Below are 15,310 nucleotides of genomic sequence, written 5' to 3'. Positions count from 1 at the left end.
AAGCTTGTTTGTTTTATTAAGATTTTCGGGAAGGATTATGAGACTGACACATTTTTGAAGGTTGATCTTTCCTTGAAGCCACGCCAGTGCAAAGGCCTCCTGTGGTGGCTCTTCTTGTTTTAATACAGACATACTGTCCCTATGAAGACTAATTTTTTCAAGTTTTTATAAACTAACGCTCATTAACAGCTATGCTAGATTAAAACAAGAAACCAGCATTGCACCCCTGCTAACATTAGAGAGGTGACATGAGAAGATAATTACTAAAATATTTGACACCATTCTCAGTTTTAATAGTCCATAGTAAGGTTACGGTTACACCATTTTGATTTCTCTGCAAGACTTGCTTATTTGCAATTTTCAGTCTGGAATTTTTAATGCATTCTTCCAGTTGACAGGAATTAACAGTATTTATGGACACTGTGAAATTCAATGGTGAAACACTGTGTATGTTGATGTTTTGTACCTCCTAACCAACAATCTATTATGTTATAAAATTCTGATTAAATGTTGCTTGAGACTGCCGTACTGAAGAAATGATATAAACTTTGATTAGAATGAATCATGATTATTGATTTGTCTAGGTCTTGATCTTGCAAAATTCCGTTTGATAGACTGACACTCTATGACTTGCATCACTCACATGCTTTTCAAGTTTGAAAATTAATATTTGCTATAATAAGACGTTAACAAATACTTACGAGAGGATAGTGTTATATAAGAGCAGACTCACTACAGCTTATTTAATTTATAAAATAAGGTCTACTTCAAGCAATTCAGGGCTCAATTGGTATTCTTAGTACTATTATTATTCTATGTCTGTGCCACAAACTATCTGAATAGAAACTCATAACTGCATGCACTAAGGACAGTAATTGTCCTCAATGAACACACTCATGGATTTTTGTTCTGAAACAATTTGTATTGTTTCAATGTTAGAAATCTGGAGTATCGCTAGACTTGATGTTAGTCAATTCTATACAGCTCAAAATTCATGTTCACATTCATTCATCTTAATTTCCACTGCGGTATATACCTTTTCCAACCAATAAATGTGTCTCTTTGGCAACTAGCTGGTCTTACTAACACCCATTCTGTTAGGTAGTTGGTATAAAAAGAACTTGTTTTTCAGGCGCCACTTCAGAGCTTTGGATGATACGCACAATTCCTCAATAGGAGACATGGTATTGATATCTGAACTTCACCGACCCGAAGGACATAAAATCACTCATAAAGTGGAAGACATTATATTTAAGAATGGCGCTGTAATTGACCCGATTAGTGGCAAACTTTGCCATGGAACCAATTACGCCGATGATATTCCAAACCCTAATCTTGACAGATACACTCAAACATTAGACGAGGAAAATAGGGAAGGAACCCCAGTCTAAGGAGTTTTGATGTTACTTTTAGATACATCCTGTAGTAGAGTGTGAATATGTTCAGTAAACAATACAGGCAGCAACTTAAACAACAACAATTAAGTTATGTATTGATTCATCAGAACTTTCCAGAACACACAGCGATATCTCATCTAGAGCCAAGTGTACCCTGTATATATTGATCATTTCTGAATTGAACCGGCGAAAGTATGTCATGAGCATTGCGAGTGAAATGGCTGGCCAGTGCTAGGAATTGGCAGCCAAAGCAGTTATTGTGAAGCTCAACTCTCCAGGGTCCCGTTCCATGAATTGCTTTGCAACTTTCATCGAGTCCTACATGAGTATTTAACATTGTCAGCAGATGTGCATGCATGAATAATAATTAATCTAGACAGGCTTGTTTTGATCATGTTGAATATGTAACATCAGTCAACGCTGCCAAATGATTAGAAGAAACCCGTAAAAACCACATTTATATAACTAAATAAACTACATTATGTATGCTTAGCACACTAGTTCTCCATGCAAAACACACCAGTCCCTCTAACTAAACACACCAGTCCTTACTAAACGCGCAAGTCTTCTATGTGAACACGCATCGTTTATAAAGGTTGAAACAAAACTACAAGTTGTTCATTGAGTAGATGAAAAACACTTTACTCTGACTTTCTAAAGCTTTATATCTCAATAGCCTGCGGGGACCCATCTTTAAACGTCTAGTCGCCCAACCACAAAAATACCACTGTTCAACAAAATATCAACAAACAGAATTTTATCAAAACAAGTATCTCAAAATATTTCTTGGCAAGTTTCATATAGCCTCTTGACCATCCACATGCAAGAGGATGTTTAGAATGCAAGAAATCCCATGGACCACTAAGCTTAATACTAGTTAAGGTAATTCATCTGCAGCAACACCAAACAATTTTACAGAGAGCAAACGATACTCATATGATTTCCAGTGGCACAATACCAAGTGGGAAAGTGATCAGACACCAGAAACTTGTCAAGCTTCCTTAAAAGGGTAAACAATAACTGAGGTTTAATTGTCTGTGCCTACGAAAGTAAAAAAACTTCCATCGCTGCTCCAAGGTCACCCAGGAAAGGCTTTACTTTCTCAAAAACTCAATTTAGTAGTCAATTCTAATCTTCAAAACACTAGGATAGTAATGTTATCATGTGGAAGCGTGGTTGCCAACTTATTAAGACTATCTGGAGAGGAAGCATGGTTTGATTGGCTAATATTTGTGATGTCATACAGTCATAATCTTGAAACTTTCTTACAGTGTATGAGCCTAGAACAGCATCCATACTGGCTGGCTGATGCAAAATTAGAGCCAGAAGCAACAGATATGCAGAATACAGTTACCTCAAGTAATGTCCCTGGAGTTGTGTTGCCATGTCTTGTGGGAGCAGACTTTCTCCCATCCATTTCATATAGGCCACCATTATGGTGAACGAAGGCGACGAAGTGAAGATTGACTTTAGTGTTTATATCTGGTGCCTCTGTCTGTCCCTCTTGGGCGGATGACTCATGTGCTGAACCTGACAGCACATTGAAAATACAACTATCTTTTATACAGCAACACAGATCCAAGGTGCTTAGGCTATTTTGTAAAACAAAGCATGAGATTTCATTCATAGACGCCTAATTCCTAGAAAGGAGGTGCGTAAATTTGTTACATCAGTTATTCGTTCCAGGAACGTTTACGTTACAGGGATATATCATTATATGAACAGTAAAATACATTTAAATTGCCTAATCCAGTCCAAGATCTTTCCAATTCGCTCCTTTAGCCATAAAAAAGAAGAAAGCTAGACTTGATGTTTTAACTGGTTGGCTGTATCGTAACTGTAATATTATTAGTGTGCATCGAGAACTTGTCTTTTCTTCTGATCAATATTGTTAGTTTTATGGAATATGATCGCAATTATTTTACAATAAGTTAATGGGTAACACACATATTCTATGTCCATTTACAATGATTTGTTTGTTTGTTCTAATAAGTATAGTATTGTTTGTTCTAGTAGCAGTGTGGCCTATATGCCTAGTAATATACAGAGTGACCTATATGCCTAGTAATATACAGTGTGGCCTATATGCCTAGTAATGTACAGGGTGACCTATATGCCTAGTAATATACAGTGTGGCCTATATGCCTAGTAATATACAGAGTGGCCTATATGCCTTGCAATATACAGTGTGGCCTATATGCCTAGTAATATACAGAGTGGCCTATATGCCTAGCAATATACAGTGTGGCCTATATGCCTTGCAATATACAGTGTGGCCTATATGCCTAGTAATATACAGTGTGGCCTATATGCCTAGTAAGATACAGTGTGGCCTATATGCCTTGTAATATACAGTGTGGCCTATATGCCTAGTTATATACAGTGTGGCCTATATGCCCAGTAATATACAGTATGACCTATATGCCTAGTAATATACAGTGTGGCCTATATGCCTAGTAATATACAGTGTGGCCTATATGCCTTGTAATTATGCAGTGTGGCCTATATGCTTAGTAATATACAGTGTGGCCTATATGCCTAGTAATATACAGTGTGGCCTATATGCCTAGTAATACACAGTGTGGCCTATATGCCCAGTAATATACAGTGTGGCCTATATGCCTAGTAATATACAGTGTGGCCTATATGCTTAGTAATATACAGTGTGGCCTATATGCCTAGTAATATACAGAGTGACCTATATGCCTAGTAATATACAGTGTGGCCTATATGCCTAGTAATATACAGTGTGGCCTATATGCCTAGTAATATACAGTGTGGCCTATATGCCTAGTAATATACAGTGTGGCCTATATGCCTAGTAATATACAGTGTGGCCTATATGCCTAGTAATATACAGTGTGGCCTATATGCTTAGTAATATACAGTGTGGCCTATATGCCTAGTAATATACAGTGTGGCCTATATGCCTAGTAATACACAGTGTGGCCTATATGCCCAGTAGTATACAGTGTGGCCTATATGCCTAGTAATATACAGTGTGGCCTATATGCTTAGTAATATACAGTGTGGCCTATATGCCTAGTAATATACAGTGTGGCCTATATGCCTTGTAATATACAGAGTGACCTATATGCCTAGTAATATACAGTGTGGCCTATATGCCTAGTAATATACAGTGTGGCCTATATGCTTAGTAATATACAGTGTGGCCTATATGCCTAGTAATATACAGTGTGGCCTATATGCTTAGTAATATACAGTGTGGCCTATATGCCTAGTAATATACAGTGTGGCCTATATGCCTAGTAATATACAGTGTGGCCTATATGCCTAGTAATATACAGTGTGGCCTATATGCCTAGTAATATACAGTGTGGCCTATATGCCTAGTAATATACAGTGTGGCCTATATGCTTAGTAATATACAGTGTGGCCTATATGCCTAGTAATATACAGTGTGGCCTATATGCCTTGTAATATACAGAGTGACCTATATGCCTAGTAATATACAGTGTGGCCTATATGCCTAGTAATATACAGTGTGGCCTATATGCTTAGTAATATACAGTGTGGCCTATATGCCTAGTAATATACAGTGTGGCCTATATGCTTAGTAATATACAGTGTGGCCTATATGCCTAGTAATATACAGTGTGGCCTATATGCCTAGTAATATACAGTGTGGCCTATATGCCTAGTAATATACAGTGTGGCCTATATGCCTAGTAATATACAGTGTGGCCTATATGCCTAGTAATATACAGTGTGGCCTATATGCTTAGTAATATACAGTGTGGCCTATATGCCTAGTAATATACAGTGTGGCCTATATGCCTAGTAATACACAGTGTGGCCTATATGCCCAGTAATATACAGTGTGGCCTATATGCCTAGTAATATACAGTGTGGCCTATATGCTTAGTAATATACAGTGTGGCCTATATGCCTAGTAATATACAGTGTGGCCTATATGCCTTGTAATATACAGAGTGACCTATATGCCTAGTAATATACAGTGTGGCCTATATGCCTAGTAATATACAGTGTGGCCTATATGCCTAGTAATATACAGTGTGGCCTATATGCCTAGTAATATACAGTGTGGCCTATATGCCTAGTAATATACAGAGTGGCCTATATGCCTAGTAATATACAGAGTGACCTACATGTATATGCCTAGAAATATGCAGTAGGGTGTGATTAATTGTTCCAACAATATAACGTCTGCCCTGTGTCACTCTAAGTAATTTAATAAACTAACCAGCTATCGATCAGTCAATAAAATTAGTTGCTCACTACTAGTAATGCATAACTAACCAATTGATTCATCCTCTCCAAGGGCAACAGCTCTCTCGTCTTTGTTCATGCTTGCTGTTCGCTTTAGAAAAGCAGAAAGGGCTTTGCTTTCTATAAAATATACCATAAAATTATTTTAATAATGCATGTATAGCCACTGGGCGACATATGACGCATTTGAAACATTTAATTCTGCTGTAGATGAAAACTTGCTAGAACTAGCTAGGAGCTAATCATTTCAAGCTATTGAAAGAAATTATCACACAAACACAGATCTACATTACATATGGCCTCAATAGACAAAGATAAACATCAGAGATAGACGGCAAAGTTAGACAAGATAGACGCCACGGAGAGATGTCACGGAAAGACATCAAAGAGGGTCATTAAAAAGATGTCAAAGAGAGATGTCAAAGCAGAGATGTCAAAGCAGAGAATGTTTCGTAACCAATAGAGTCAGACAGAATGTCAGTGTTTTGAGTAGTTACTACACATAAAGTTGGCACGTTATGTAAAACTTCCTGTAACAGAATTTACATGTGGGTTTGAAGGTCGGCATGACAAGGCAACATTGCTGTTCATGGAGGAACCAGTTCTGATGCATATCAATTCCTTAGAAGCAGGTCTGTTGGTTTTAAATTCAAAAGCTATGTTATTTATTATGTTATGTTGTTTTATTTCAACTTGATCATCAAAATGTTAGACTCGTTGAACCGAATGCAATTTTTCAACATGAAAAACCATAATATTCTAGCTGTAACACTGAGATACGAACACATAACTTGTTACAATGAATCACCTACCATCTAGTGACACCTGATTGCCATTGTTCGCAAGAGCATGTATAATTCCAACTGTCCCACAGGCATTGCCTACGGTTTGCTTCATGTAGTACAGTCCTTCCACTTCTTCCTCTGTCCCAATGGACACAGTCTCCGACTGCAACAAAACATTAGCATTCAAGGGCTGCTGAACCTGAGACAGTAGCGTAATAGTTAGCAAGTTTGATTCATATGAACATTACTCAGTAAGGTGGAAGAGCATGGAGAAAAAAATGCATTACCTTGTCAGTGAATGGAGGTGATGAGGAAAGAGTAGAGTACTTTTTTAGTGATTGAAGGTGATGCATATAAAGTGGGTCACCTTGTCAGATGAAAGAAAAAGTGATAATCGTGACTGAGATATAAAGGAAGGACAGAGAGCAAATAACTCCATTAAATATGAGAATGCGATGAACCGAGGGTTTACTCTGTAACATTGAGAGGTGCGTTAGACTGAGTTGATTACCTTGTCAGAGATTGGGAAAAGCAGCATCACAGCAGCAACCGGTTTTGGAATCATCCCAAGAAGATCCTCATCAAAACCAAAAACATCAAAGAATGCCCAGTCACTTGACGCTCCTAGGTTGTACATATACTTGTTCATCACCTGTAGTACAGCATAAAAGTGGATGTGATGAAAACCTGCCCTAGATATTGTACTAGGTAAGTTGACAATTTCACAGACAGCCAGCATCAAATCAAATTTATACGATCCTGATAATTTCTACCTGTTGTCTTATGTTCACAAACAACACATGCTCGATGTACATTGTTGTTGACATCGTATTAAAGGAGTACACTATCCGATAGGCACAGCATTTTATTTTTGCGTACAATTTATTATAGAGTAACTTACTTCCACTTGGTATTTATGTCTCTATAAACTGATTATTAAAAACTTCATAATCTTAGATAGTATTTCAACCTATAAATACTATCAGTGGATGTCTTGGTATATTAGAACCAACCATTTCACATACACGTATATTCCTAACAGATTGTGAAAGATATTAGTACAGCTTATTCAGAGTACCTGACTGTGACCTTCAGAGTACCTGACTGTGACCTTCAGAGTACCTGACTGTGTGTAAAGCCAAAATAAGTTGATTTATTACTTATATAGAATTTTAAATTAAAGACTGTGTGAATATATATGTTACTAACCTCAGGGTTAGACTCCAATGGGAGCCATCGTATCTTTTTCGTCTCAGCCATTGTAATCGAATGTTGATACTTTAGCAAACTATTCTTCTATAAGTGTAACCTGCAACATCCAAAAAAGCATTTTTGAGCTTTTATAGCATAGAAAGCTTACTAAAAAGACAAACCCTCATTAACTTAATTATAATCTGCACATGATAGTGTGATGTAATACCAAGAGCATGAATTGGGCCAAAAACATGCCGGCATGGCATCAAGCTTATTATCTAGTCTTTGTTAAAAACATGCCCACAAATATGTATCATTTTGTCATAGAAAACAGTAGTTGGCTTTAATTTATAAAGAAAAGTTGGTTTTTAACATTCACATTTCTCAAAATAGAAATAAAAAATGAAGAAACTGTGGTCAAAGTCTCTGGTTGCCAGCTGGCATCATAAAATATAAACATTATACAAAAAGAATGCTTATAATTACTGCATTGTGTGAGATTCTGTCAAAGAATTTGTGTGCTTATGAATGGTACGGTAGGTGTTAGTATGAGGATTTGTAAAACTTTATGCATGAAGTAAACATAACAAATGGCTTTTGCATTACCAATAATTTAAATTCTACCTCCCATATATCATGTGATATGAAGATGAAAGCCAGCTCAGTTGATCCTTTGAATCAGTACCACAAAAAATAATGAATGAGCGCAGTCTCAACATAGTCTCGGTTTAGATTCTAAAATGTACTGTAGTGTTGGCTGGCTGTACCAAACATATCAGACAAATCTCTAGGTTTATGAACTAAGATTGGCGTATAGTCTAATCAATACAGCTTGTGGAAATGAACTCTCTTTTGCTTTACATAAAACTTTGCGTCTCAGATTGCTCCGAAATAATAGAATGATTATATGGCGTTTTTCTAAGATAAACTTGAAAATTAAAATATTCTGCAATAGGAATGCCTATGCCAGTTCATTTGGGCACAATGCTACAGTTTTTTGGCGTTTGCAGTAATAAATTGATATACTTAGTAGTGCAATAAATATATCTGGCAAAAAAACCAACTAGAAGTTTGACGTTATATTAATATTTGATAGCTGGATTGATGGGTTTTTAAAAACACCTATAAAGGCTGCTCCTATTTTTGTAGATCATGTTCTTGTTTGCATGTTTTTGGTGTAACTTTCATCATCAAGTAAAGTAGCAAAACAAATGGCTGTGCCTCTCCATTCTAGTAAAATATTAAAAGTTATACATATGGCTTGTTATCTTTTCCCATAACGATACAGTACAGCTAATCGGTTGCCCTCAGTTGCATCATGATTTAACTCATGTACTTTATATAGATGAAACGTTTGGTTACGTGAAATTTGTTTCGTTATTGTTAATGTATTTTTGCAGCAAAAACAAAATTCATTTAACAAATAACAATTATGAGTCATCTTTTCTAGTTTGCGAGCCAATAAAAATACTGCCAATGAAAATGCTAGATATACAAGTAAGTACAGTCAAACATGGATAACTCGAACTTCAAGGGACCGAGCAAAAGTGTTCGAATTATCAGAGCATTCAAGTTATCAGAGCACTGTCACAAGTCCATATATTTACTTATTTATTAGTAGATACATGTACATATACAAACTATAATATAAATCAAAAGCACAAATGGCTTGTTTCAAATTAAATGCTTCTAATGTAAAGTTTAAAACATTTTCATGAAAAAGTATAGAGATTTTTCTATCACTTGAGATTGGTTTGTTGTTTGAGGTGATGTTATTGCCAGGACGTTTTTCAGATTGACATTGGCAAAACTTGATCGTTGTTGAAATGCTCAAAAGAAAAGACATTTTTTTCTTTTGGGGTTTTACCCACGATCAATTTTGCCGTTTTTTCTTGAAGTTTATGCAGATTACCTTACTTTACCTGGGATTCGTTAAGAGCAACACTCCGAGGCAGTTCAATTAGAAGTTTTACGAGGTTTTACGGTACATTCTATATCACTCACGCTTTTTTAATAGATACTTATTGAATGTACACACGTATTCTGTGTTTAGGTCAAACGATGAATAGTTTTTTGTAGCTCAGACAACGTATACGTTTAATTACAACATTTTTAAGACGTTTTAAACATTCAACATTCCGACGTTGATTCAACACGGAATCAACGTCGGAAAACTATTCATCACGGGCTAGCCGAGTCACGCACTCAAGGATTTTTGCCACGCACATACAAAACAACATGCGATTTTTGTTTTGTATGTGCGTGGCGAAATTTTTTGCGCGCGTGACCCGGTTAGCCCGTGCTATTCATCGTATCGCAGTATAAATCAAATTTCACCAAACTTTTAGAAAAGTCGTTGACAAAAATATTTTGCCGATGGTGGTAATAACGACGCTTATGAATTACGAAAAGATGAAGTTTACCTCTATGGCTTTGAATAAAGTGATTTTCTAAAGCGAAAACAACCGTTTTGGTAGCTGTTGGGCAAAAAACAGTTCGAATTAACAGTGTTGAGTTCGAGTTATCTATAGCAATTTATCATTACGTGGGAACGGACCAAAGGAAATGTTCGAATTAACCATGTGTTCGAGCTCTCCGTGGACGAGTTATCCATGTTTGACTGTAGTTTGCTTTCCAGTGTGTCTACCAGCTCCTCCAGCGTTTATCAGCCCTTTTCAATAAGGTTTATCGACTCATTTTAAACTTTTGGAGTGACATAGTCAGGAATTTGTTTACTGGCTCGTCCTGTGCTCAGAATACTAATGAAAATATATAATGACTAACAGAAATACAGTTCGGAACCAAAACATGGGCAGCTTCAAAATTGTATAGGAAGTTTAAGATGTTCCATTAAAATAACTGAACACAGTAACAAGGTGAGTTCAAACTTTAAGAATTTCTCATTTTATAACATAATAGCAGATTATGTTTCAAAACATAATCCGCTAACTGGTCTGCCATCACGTTTAGTAACCTTTCAAAAGAGGCAAAAAATAGTCATGTTTCATTGAAACAATAAAAATCAGAAACAAACATTTTACCTCATTGTTAGTGCATTGTTACAGGCTTGAGAGTCAAAACTTATAATAGCGGGATTTTTGAGTAGAGCAGAGATTATGAGTTGCCAGGTAAGCAATCTCAAATAATCGAGAGGCATCTACACCCAATATGAAGGAAGTTAAAAAGTCACTATCCGATAGCTAGAAGGCTCAAAGTAGCGTGCAGTTACATGCAATGAGAAACTAACACATGTTATCGGGACAGCTGTATACCTCAATCTATTCAGACCATGTTAGTTGAAATGGTAAGAAAAGTAAGAAAGCATGATCCAGTCGGGGGCAAGTAGAGTGTGAGTGGAAGAACACCAAAAAGTAACAAAGTTTGGTGTGATTCCAATATTTCAGCTATAGGAGTGTATGTAGAAATTGACAATGTGTTAGTAAAAGACGCAACATGATTACGAGGTATTAAAATAGATAGAATGATAAAGCTCATAAAAACGCGGCAGAGTTAGATGGGGTGGTGAAAACCATAAAATGGCTATTAAATAAAAACTATAAACTTTTAAGATTTTTACAAACTCGGCCACAGTGTACAGCTGGGTAAGATCAGTGCTGAATGAGGTGAAAAAGCCTAAAGTTAAAGGTCTGAATGAAATGATTGTTAAACGAAGGCTTAACTTAATCAGTGACCTAATTGAGGAGTATGAACTTAACCCTTAGAATTTCACTAGTAAGATCACAAGCAAATAAAGCTGACGGAATAATGAGAGTCCCCGAAAGTGGTTAGCAACGCAGATATGCAGTCAATATAGTAGTTTCGGAAAGTTGGAAAGACGACCTGCGCAAATTTCCCTACACTCATCATTTAGGAGTAGCTCAAACTCTATACAGTAAAACATGGATAACTCGCCCTCGGATATATCGAACACATGGTTAACTCGAATGGATTTGCTTGGTCCGTTCCCACGCAATGATAAATGGCTCTATATAACTCGAACTCAACACTGTTAATTCGAACTGTTTTTTGCCCAACAGCTACCGAAACGGTTGCTATCGCTTTAAAAAATCACTTTATTCCAAGCCATAGAGGTAAACTTCAACTTTTCGTAATTCATAAGTGTCGTTATTACCACCATCGGCAAAATATTTTTGTCAACGACTTTTCTAAAGGTTTGGTGAAATTTGATTTATACCAAACATCCGCGTAGCGATCGCCCTTGGGAAGCAAGGTAAAGTGAGGTAATCTTTGCATAAACTTCAAGAAAAATCGGCAAAATTGATCGTGGGTAAAACGCTCAAAAGAAAAAGATGTCTTTTCTTTTGAGCATTTCAACAACGATCAAGTTTTGCCAATGTCAATCTAAAAAACGTCCTGGCAATAACATCACCTCAAACAACGAACCAATCTCAAGTGATAGAAAAATCTCTATACTTTTTGATAAAAACGTTTTGAACTTTACATTAGAAGCATTTAATTTGAAACAAGCCATTTGTGCTTTTGCTTTATATTATAGTTTGTATATGTACTGATGTCTTTTCTTTTGAGCATTTCAACAACGATCAAGTTTTGCCAATGTCAATCTAAAAAACGTCCTGGCAATAACATCACCTCAAACAACGAACCAATCTCAAGTGATAGAAAAATCTCTATACTTTTTGATAAAAACGTTTTGAACTTTACATTAGAAGCATTTAATTTGAAACAAGCCATTTGTGCTTTTGCTTTATATTATAGTTTGTATATGTACTGATGTCTTTTCTTTTGAGCATTTCAACAACGATCAAGTTTTGCCAATGTCAATCTAAAAAATGTCCTGGCAATAACATCACCTCAAACGACGAACCAATCTCAAGTGATAGAAAAATCTCTATACTTTTTGATAAAAACGTTTTAAACTTTACATTAGAAGCATTTAATTTGAAACAAGCCATTTGTGCTTTTGATTTATATTATAGATTGTATATGTACATGTATCTACTAATAAATAAGTAAATACATGGACTTGTGACAGTGCTCTGATAACTTGAATGCTCTGATAATTCGAACACTTTTGCTCGGTCCCTTGAAGTTTGAGTTATCCGAGTTTCACTGTAGTTAACAAAACGTAAGTAGAGTGCGGGCATCTGCAGAAAAGAAATTGTAAAAAAATTGTAAAACAACGTCGTGTGCGAGTGTGTAGATCCCACTCCAGCTCACTGGGAGGTGTAGGTGTATCAGGAGACTGGTTTAGATTAGCGACTGATATAACCAACGACAACAATGTACCGTACTTGAGACTAACAGACTGCAGCCAAAGTAGATATGCCATTTGGAGGAAGCTACAAAATGAAACACCAGCAGCAGTAATGGAGCAACTAAAACAAATAATTAGCGAGTTGGGTGCTCACTAGCACCCCACTCGCTAAAGTTCTGTCTGACAATGAACTATGCTTTATAACCTTGAGCTTGCTGACGCGCAAATGGAACATCAATCACATATTTAGTTCCACGTATAGAGCCACCAGAATTGGCATTATAGAGCGTAATCATCATCCTATCGAGTAAATGCTAGGGCTAGTGGGGCAGTCAGCGATATGGAGTTCTGGTACAACTCTCATAATAACGAGGATGTGGTGGCATGCGAAAGATTGTCGTATTACACATCATGAACACCAAATGTCGAAGGTTGTGTTTTTCGTGACGTTAGTATAAACTATAAACCCATACACGATTGAAAATCAGGTGTTTGTGAAGCCAGGATCAGCAAAATACACCTGTGTCTGGAAAACTGGTAACATTACTACCATAGTCTCAAACAACGCTGTAAATGTTGGTGGAGTTACATGACACATAGGATATAATAGGTGTTGTTTGCGACGCATGATTGAGAGGCAAACAGTGTACGTTCATTATGAGATTGATGATGGTAATACACACAGAGTTGTAAATTCCGAACTTAGTGTAGACTCTTCTGACAATGACATTAGCGCCGATAATGACAATTATCCAAAGCCTGAAACGGACCTTTCTTCTGACCTGATTTAAAATCGCAAGCCACCCGCATGGTTTGAAGACTTTTGTATGACATAATATTTGTTGATTTGGAGATCAGAGGGATATTTAGTTAGGAGTTATCTTCCATAAGTTTATGGTGTAGCATAGACACTGTTATTGTATAATAAAAACACAAATAATTATGGCATTAGATAGTTTTCCTCTATGATCTTAATTGGTTAAAACATGATGATTCTTGCTTGACTGATTATTATTATGAGAAATCTTTATTGCGGTAATAAATAGTCATATTTTACAATATGTTTTTCGCAAGGTACCACAGCAAGTAAACTAACTAAAGAACAGTGTACAAAATAAAAGACAAACTATTAAGTGGTCCAACTAATATAATAATGTTGGAGCTAAAAACATAAAATATGTAAAAAGCGTACTTGAGGATTGGTATGAGTAATGTTTAAACAAAAAAGTGGACAAATATAAGCTTTGTGAAAATAGTTATTCATAACTATGACAACAGATTTTTAGTTGTGAAAACATCTATCTATCTATCTATCTCGATAAAATATCTCTTGTGGCCCGATAAGCCTTTAGAGATAAGATGCGACTATAACGATAAAAGAGATCAGATATTCTTGTAAAATCGAGAGTTAAATAAAATCTGCTATTGAGCTTGTTCCATATATATATCAAAACTTCATGACTCGGTTAAAAAATGAGAACTTCATGGCATCTGTATTAATAGTGTGCCTAATATTAGACCCACGAGTAAAATAGGCGGAGTTGCACAGTGTAAACTTTTTAAAATCGACCATAAGGTCTTGATTTAAAATTTTCAGTAAAGTGTTTTTATCCTTAGTGCATCTTCTCTCTTCAAGAGTGTGCCAAGTCATGTTTTCCATTGAAGATGTAATACTGTCATACTTTCTAAAACCGTTTGCCCATCTGAACGCTCTTCTGTTTATGGCTTCTAAATCCCTAATGATGTACATAAAATGTGGACTCCACACCTCTGAAGCATACTCCAGTAAAGGACGACATACACTAAAATAAGCCGTTCTCTTAACAGCATGGGAAGTTCCTTTAAGAGTTCGCATAAGCAAGTAAAGGGTGGCATTAGCCATACGCATAATAAAATTTATATGATCACTAAAATTGAGCGATTTAGAAACCTGTATGCCCAGGTATACAAAGGAATGGGATGAAATAAGCGGAGTGCCTCCACAACTGTATGTATGCAAAAATTTAACCGGCTCCATTGACGTGGATGTGCATTTAGCTACATTAAATTTTAGCTGCCAAGATCCGGCCCACGCAGCAACTCTGCTCAACTGGTCCTGCAATGCTTGGCTGTCGGACACGCAACTAACAGGCCTGTAAAGGATGGCATCATCGGCAAATAAGCGTATAGATGTTGATGGACAGTTCAAAGCATCTGGTAGGTCATTGATGTAAATGAGAAAAAGTAGTGGTCCAAGCACTGAACCCTGAGGCACACCCGAGGTCACCTGGGTCGGCTGAGAAAGACAACCATTAACGATGACCCTGAATGTTCGACCCGAGAGCCAGTCTCGGATCCATGCCACTATGTTTGGATTTAGGCCATAGTATATAAGTTTATGCAATAATTTATTGTGAGGGACCGTATCAAAGGCTTTACTAAAATCTAGAACTAAAACGTCTACTTGA

General features: G+C 36.5%; 1 protein-coding gene across 1 annotated transcript; it reads right to left on the bottom strand.

Moving 5' to 3' along the window:
* Positions 1-1,463: 1,463 nt before the first annotated feature.
* On the bottom strand, positions 1,464-7,749 carry LOC137401489 (ubiquitin carboxyl-terminal hydrolase isozyme L3-like). The gene is made up of 6 exons (XM_068087865.1): positions 7,643-7,749; positions 6,945-7,085; positions 6,461-6,596; positions 5,679-5,768; positions 2,752-2,927; positions 1,464-1,715 (listed from the first exon to the last, which is right to left on the bottom strand). Exons 1-6 carry the CDS (start codon positions 7,691-7,693, stop codon positions 1,629-1,631), a joined length of 681 nt encoding a protein of 226 aa, XP_067943966.1. The 5' UTR covers positions 7,694-7,749; the 3' UTR covers positions 1,464-1,628.
* Positions 7,750-15,310: the final 7,561 nt, after the last annotated feature.

Source organism: Watersipora subatra, chromosome 8 (assembly GCF_963576615.1).
Source record: "Watersipora subatra chromosome 8, tzWatSuba1.1, whole genome shotgun sequence".
Lineage (NCBI taxonomy): Eukaryota > Metazoa > Bryozoa > Gymnolaemata > Cheilostomatida > Watersiporidae > Watersipora > Watersipora subatra.
This window is presented reverse-complemented; position numbering and strand designations above follow the sequence as displayed.

Coding starts and splice junctions, on each gene's coding strand:
- LOC137401489 (XM_068087865.1), bottom strand. CDS start 7,693: ATGGCTGAGACGAAAAAGATACGATGGCTCCCATTGGAGTCTAACCCT. Junction 7,086..7,642: donor CATTGGAGTCTAACCCTGAG/GTTAGTAACATA, acceptor GCTGTACTACAG/GTGATGAACAAGTATATGTA. Junction 2,928..5,678: donor TGGAGAGGATGAATCAATTG/GTTAGTTATGCA, acceptor ATGTGCTGTCAG/GTTCAGCACATGAGTCATCC.